Source organism: Phodopus roborovskii, unplaced genomic scaffold (genome assembly GCF_943737965.1).
Source record: "Phodopus roborovskii unplaced genomic scaffold, PHOROB, whole genome shotgun sequence".
Taxonomy (NCBI): Eukaryota; Metazoa; Chordata; class Mammalia; order Rodentia; family Cricetidae; genus Phodopus; species Phodopus roborovskii.
In genome coordinates this window covers 308,216-315,590 of record NW_026126027.1, presented here as the reverse complement: position 1 = coordinate 315,590, position 7,375 = coordinate 308,216, and the positions used below count along the sequence as shown (strand labels likewise).

Below are 7,375 nucleotides of genomic sequence, written 5' to 3'. Positions count from 1 at the left end.
CCTCAGCACCACATAGCAGTTAAATAACATTTCACCATTTCCTAAACTGTTGTTCTGAGAACATGAATGGGTCAATTTGTTATTAGGTATACGTAAAAGAAACTACTTAAAAATAATTGTGGTCAATATTTACTATACAATGACTCTTACCAGGAATTAAGTACAAAGAAATTTGCAAACTTACTGGCCGTCTCCCAGGGAAATGTTTCTTCAAAAAACAGAATTGCTACAGCTAACACATTCTGGCTAAAGCAAAAAACTAAGACCAAAATGCTATTCTCATCTCTTAGTACTTCTATAGAATATGCAGTAAATGTAATTAGTATCTATGCTATACATTTGACAAAGAAGGCATTCAACTTACCAGTGATAGATCAGCTTACCAGGAAAAACTTAAAGAGACCAACCAGAATTTTATGAAATAGGGCTTGGTGAATTGCTAATCTAAAATGTCTGAAAATAAATTTTGTATAATAAAATTGACATTAACACACTAGAAGCTCCCATTAGTAGCACAATGTGCTTCTTAGTGTAATACCTAGGAATATAATTATCAAGAAAATAAAATTCTCTCAAAGTATATAAAAAGCTAATTAGTGAGAACCTGCTTTAAAAAATACTCCCAGTACCCCACACCCCAATAAACTATATAAACCAACTTATGTTTCTAGAAAACAATGAAATACTGTATTTTTCCACATTTTATCCACTTAAAATAAACCCAGCCAAATTCCCAATATACTGTTTTGGGGGAGGTATGCTAATGGTAATGTTCATATGGTAAAGAATAAATAAATAAAACAAAACAAATATGAAAACCATCAGAAAAATTGAATATAAAAATGATCACTAGGAGTATATACCCAAACATATGAAGTCATACTCCCACCTCAGACTGGTGTGCAAGGCCTATTGAATTCAGTGGAACTAAAGAAAACTCAAACATAGAAAAAGGTATGAATAGATACACTTCAAATGTGTGAAGAAATACTAATTAATAATTGGTTAACATTTGGGGGCCAATAATTGGAACATCTAAATCTGCATGTGAAAATAATCTCCTTTAGAGCAACACTGTTAAACAAATACTTGTGTGGGGAGCTAACCCTTCTGTAATTCTATAGCCAAAAGGCAAGAAGGAACAGCTGTTTCCATTTTTATTTATTTTTTTATTTTTTTAGTCATTTTAATGCATTTTTCCCTGTGCACAAGAGGAATAACTGATAGAGTCAAAAGATACACTTTCTTTATACATAGCAGTTAAAAGTAATGCAAACATCACATGACACTTCCAGTAAGTTACATTTCCAATTACAAATCAAAATGCATATTAGGGTCTCTTCATGGGAGAAGCTGAGGAAATCTTAGGTAAAAAGCACTCTCCTGGCATTACTACACTGATCCTTCAGGCTGCACAAAGATTAAGGTCATATACAATCAATCTGCAACTGCTGACACAATGTTACACTGTAAGTTTTCTGTACAATTAATGTATACTTAGAGAAACCAGGATAAACATTTCTACTATATTTTAACTGAACTTGCCTAGCCAACAATTTCACTGAGAAATTTATCAAATATGCTGTAAGATTCTACAAAATCGTGAGACATACCTAGCTTCAGGAATATTTCTTATATTCTTTCTTATTTTGGTTACACATATTCTGCTCAGATTCTACAGTAATACTTCTAGATGTACAATTCCAATTGTGCTTACTGTACTGTGTACAAATAATAGCAAAAACAATCAACGAATGGTATAAATCTTACAGCATTTGCTAGCAAAAATACATGCCAAAGTCACAATAAGCAATATTTTACCACAAATTAGAGAGCTTCAAATAATTTGCTTCTGTTTTTTAATATCTCCATTCTACATTAAATTACTATCATAGGCTAATGTTTAAAATGCAAATAAACTGGACATCTGTAGGACAGAACTTGTTCACCCAACTGTGAAGGCTGATACCTGTTTCCAAAAATCACAATAAATGCAGAATAAAGAAGTGTTTGCATGCAACACCTTTGAGTGAAACAGCATTGATCCCCACCATTCAAATCAGAGAAGGAAGGAAATCCAAAGAAGAAAAGGAAGGATTGAAGAAGTGAGGGAAGGAAACAAAGAGGGGAGAGGGCAGGCTGGAAGGGAAGGGAGAGGGTGGGAGGGAGGGTGGCGGGAGGAGGAGGAGCAGGAAGGAAAGAAGGGAGGGACTCCACCTTAAAATGCATCCTTTTAGATTTATAAGTAGACAGATTTAAAAGAATCAAAATAAAAGTAAAGCACGATTTTGTGTGTGTTTAAAGATTTAAGAGCCATTATCAAAAATAAGATACATTTTTTTCAAGGTACAGAAATGTAATTAGGATGGCTGGGAGGCCAGCAGCCTCTCAATGGCTGCATTGATGTCGCCTCCTGTTGCTATTAGGGCCTGCACGTTTGCTTCACGATTTAAGAACCCCATGGCGCTGAGTTGTTCCAGTTGCTGCTGATATCTCACTTCTGGATTCGGCACGTGGGGAAGATTTGTTCCAGCCAGAGCCTGCACCATTTGCTGAATGAACTGATGGTTGGTTATAGGATCTGTTGTCGGACTTATGGTTTCAGTAGGTGCAGAGCTGGTCACAGTGGTTGCAGTGGGGACTCCAGTGCCGGTGGAGCCAGGCGAGCTTGCTGTGCCAGTGGGTCCTATAGGCCCAATGGGGCCTATGGGGGTGAAAGGAACTATAGGACCCATGGGCCCTATGGGAGTGACTGGGCCCACAGGGGTTATGGTGGTTCCCAGGACTCCTACCCCCACACTTGGAGCGAAGCTTGGAATGAGGCCAGGTGCTTCAGTGGCTAGTGTCTGTAGCCCCTGCTGGATCTGCATTAACGCTTGCATTGCTCTCGGATTTGACATGGCCGCAATTGTGTCTGGATTCTGCATCTGCTGCAGGAAATTCGGGAGCTGTGGACGCATCTGCTCTTGCAGCTGAGGATTTGAAGCAAACAGAGGGCTACTCATCATCATCTGGGCAGCCAAATCTGGATTCTGGCTCAGCGACTGCATCATGCTTCTCATGTAGGGTGCAGACAGCATATTCTGAATCAGCTGGGGATTTTCAGTTATCTGCTGCAGCAGGCTCTGCATTCCTGGGGTACTGAAGACGCTAGCAACATAATTAGCTGCCGCCATGGCGTTCCCGTGGTGAGTACTACTGGAGCTGCTGCCAGACATACTGCCACTGCTTGTGGCCGTGGTGGTGGTCGGAGAGCTTGGGGTAGCTGGCGGTGGTGCCCAAGGATTGGGCAGTGGATCCCGGTTTTCTGTGCGGGAAGGCTGGATGCCCTCCACTGTGGGGCCACTGTTCCCCACTGTGGCAAACGGGTTACCCCCAAACTGCTCCTGTGCAGCAGTCAGCATGGGCTCTTGAATGTCAGTGTACATGCGCCGCAGAGCGTTGTAGCCACCTGGGAGGCTTTCAAGATTACTGAGAGCCAGGTCTTGATTTCTCATCATCTCTTGCATCATGGCAGGATTCCGGGCGATTTCGAGAGTCTGTCTCATTATATCTGGGTTGTTCAGTAGGTGACTGATTTCTGGGTTTCTCTGAATCAATTGTTGCATCTGTGGATTGGCCATGATGAGCTGCCTCATCAGATCAGGATTCGAAAGCATGCTCTGAACAAAGGGATTTTCCATGATCTGGATCATCATCTCAGGGCTAGCCATGAGCTGCTGCTGCATGTGGTTCTGAAGCTCAGTGAAGCTGGACGAATTCAAACCCAGGCTGCTAAGGCTAGCCAGTCCTCCCAGGGTCCCCGACGCAAACGGATTGTTATTTGTGAGAGAAGGTGTGGAGAGACTCCTGGGAGCCGCCGGTGCTGGCGGTGCTGGCGCCCCCGGGGCCGACTGCGCCGTGGTCGTGGTGGTCGTTGTGCATGTTCCTGCAGTCGTGCTAGGCTGCGTAGTGGCCTGGCCCTGAGGGCGGTTCTGGGTTTTGATGACAAGGTGAACAGTCAGTCCATCATGGATGCCATGCTGCATCAAAGTATCTTGATCTTTCAAGATTTTTCCGGCAAAAATCAGCACAAGCTGATCGATTTGCGATTTGAAGCGTTTAGAAATCGCTTCCTTAAACTGCTGGACGGTGCTATTCTCGGGCACCGCGAACTCCTCTTTCTCTTTTGGGGTCTTCACGGTGACTTTGATGATTTTGGGCTCGGCTGGCTCAGTGGCCTCGCCTGGGGCCTCAGCAGGGCCTTGGGAGGGGCGCGAGGGGCCGCTGCTCTCGCCGTTCTCAGCCATGGCGGCCGCGGTGACGCAGGCTGGCAGGGAAGGCGCTGGCGAGCGAGAGGGCGCGAGGGAAGGAGAAGGAAGGAGGCGCCGCAGCAGAAGACTGGGCGGCCCCGCGAACAGCGCGGAACACAGTACCTCAGAGATGGATGGTGGCTGCAGCTCCCGATCGTCGGATGCGCACAGGGTTTGGTGTAGGCCGCGGCCGAGCGCTGAGCGAGCAGGTCTCCAGGCCTTCTCCGCCGCCGCCTTGTGATCTGTCCGCGCGCACTCCCAGCAACTCCCGCAACTGCGGTGCCCGCGCTCCCGCCCCGCCCCGCCCCCGGCCCGGCCCCGCCCCCTGCTGACGCGGCGCCAGCCCAGCGACAGTCACTAGGCCGAGTGCAAAACTCCTGCCCTGCAGAGGAGGGGGGGAAGGAGGGAGAGAGAAATAAACAAAGAGAGGGGGAAGAGAAGGAAAAGGAAGGAGGCTGGGAGAGAAAGCCAGGGGACCAGGGCGAGGCGAGGCGAGGCGAGGCGAGGAGAGGCGAGGAGAGGGGGAAGGGAGGAAGCCGGGAGGAGGAAGAGGGAGGCAGCTTCTTTTGCAGCCTCTGAAAGACCAATGGAGAATGTGGATTCGCAATCTGGGAGGCAGTGAAAGGAAAAAAGCCTGAATTGAACCGATCCCATGCAAAGGACGAAAAATGAATAGTAAAGAACTCTGACAAAGCAAAAAGGGAAAACGAATACCCGGGTGGGGGAAGGGCAGGCATGGCGGGAGCGAGCATTTTACAAAAGAAGCGAAAAACGGCCAGCAGGCTTCTCAAATATGATTATGCTCGCTACTAATCGAAGGGATTCAAATAAAAACAATAAGATTTTACTTCGAGTTTATCATATTGGCAAAGAGGAAAGAGAATGTTAAACCTTGTTGACCAGGAGCCGAGAAAATGCACTCTCATGCTAGTTGTAGTATGAATTGTAATACGGCAGTTTGAAAATACAAATGAACACTTTGAATATCTGCACCTTTGTTTAGAAATACCTAATAACTGATTCAAAAAAGCATATGTGTGATGTATATTAATAGCGTAGAATTTACAAACACTGTTTAGATATTTTAAATGTGTGTGTGTAACAAAGAATTACTCAAACTATGATAGTGCCATACAATAAAATAATCCCTGTATCTGAAAGATGGTGGCTAATTCATGTAATACTAAGTGTTTCTAAAAGTGTACGTTAAAATGCACTGTAGTTATGAGGAAATAATAGATGATATTTAGTATGGATTTATATTTTTCTAAACAAATAGAAACAATACAGGCATGTAGATATTGACCAAAAAGCTTGTAGGCTGTATGGTAAAGAAATCTGAAAGGCTTTACTCCAGTATGATAAAGGTAACAGAGCTGAAATTTCAAACAATTCTTATTTCCTATTGCTATCAGGTTTTGAATTTGATGGATAAGAATGCACTGCATTTATAACTTTTAAAAACAACAAATGTATTTCCAGACAAGAGTGTAGGTAAAAATTGACAGCCAAACAATAGTGGTGCAAAGATTAACATATTTATCTTTTGCATTGCTGATTAAAGGAAATAACAATGTAGTACTACTGATAAAGAAAACTTGAATCATTTCAAAAGCATGTATTAATTTCTCCTGCTTTAACCAGAGAAAATCAATTTTCCCGTACAAAAACCTAGAGATAATTTAACACCATTTCAAAATCATTAAGTCATAAGTACCCCAGTAAATCTCAGTATAAAACAAAATACAGGCCTTGAACTAAAATGTGATTGTATATACTAGGTTTAATATTAATATACAATGTAAGTTGAACTAACTTTAAGTATAATTATATTTATAGTACTTTATGTTTAATATATATTTAAATTTATATCCATAATTAATTTGTGTACATCAAATAACATTCTATGATATTTAGACACATGTTCATATTCTATTAGAAAATATTCTATTAGAAATATGTTAGAGGGCATGGGTTGTAGCACATTGATGGAGCACAAGCCTACCATGTGTGGGAAAAAAACCTGGGTTCAGATCCTAGTATTGAAAAAAAAAAAAGAAAAGAAAAGAAAGAAAGAAAATATACAAGAGGCAGTCAACCAAAGGGGGGGGGGGAAACAGAATATATACAAAAAGCAGGCATCATAAACTTACAGCCACAAGGAAGAGGAAATGGCACAGGATTCAAGACAATGACTAAACGGAATTTGAGTTAAGGCTGTAAAAATGTGCTTTGTTTCCAAAATGGAAGTAAACATAACAAACTATCAGCAATGGCTGGTTTTAGATAGTGGTAAGCCGTAGCTGTTCTAATGTGTTTAACTTTTCTGAAAATGCAGAGAAATTTAATAATATGTAACTGGTCATCTTTTATTATTCTTAAAAGTAGATACTATTAACAATGAGAAAAAAACTTAAAAATTAAAACAACACATTTGATACAATACAGATGAAAATTCTTATTAGAGTGAATTTATAAACATAACTATAATAAGAGTATATATCTCAATAATTACTGTAAGATTACCCCATGCATAATCTAAGGGACATGTTAACAACAGATTTCTAGGCCCCAGCCCAAACCAACTGAAGGTGAGCAAGAATCTGCATTTTTAGCACACACAAGTGCTAATAATATTTGACTTATGGAGTAGTATGTGAATGAACTCAGAGCCAAATTTATACATGTAAAGACTTTAACTTCCAAATAATAGCACACATGAGTGTATTTATTGGATATTCAAATAAAGAGGACAATAGAGAAAACAGGAAGTAAATGAAATGACAGCTAGACAGTTGCCAAAGCAAAAAAAAAAAAAAAAAAAAAAAAAAAAACAAATAAGAACATCAACACCTGTTCCTTGAATCTCAGCTATTTAAAAAGAATCCAAACAGCTAAATGGTAATTAGTTATTTTTCTCCCTCCATACTTTGCCCTTTTCCTACCTTTTCTCTCTCTGACACATTTTCCATTTCATGAGACACTAGACACATACTTTATCTTGTTTAAACATGAAAGCAGCTGGACATTTCATCAACTGGAAAGGATCTGAGCTGTCCTATACACAAGGCCCCAGGATCTAT

General features: G+C 41.3%; 1 protein-coding gene across 1 annotated transcript; it reads right to left on the bottom strand.

Annotated features, from left to right (window-relative positions):
* Positions 1 to 1,148: 1,148 nt before the first annotated feature.
* Positions 1,149 to 4,582, bottom strand: Ubqln2 (ubiquilin 2). Its single transcript, XM_051179349.1, has one exon. It carries the CDS (start codon positions 4,287 to 4,289, stop codon positions 2,361 to 2,363), a length of 1,929 nt encoding a protein of 642 aa, XP_051035306.1. The 5' UTR covers positions 4,290 to 4,582; the 3' UTR covers positions 1,149 to 2,360.
* Between the last annotated feature and the right edge of the window lie 2,793 nt (positions 4,583 to 7,375).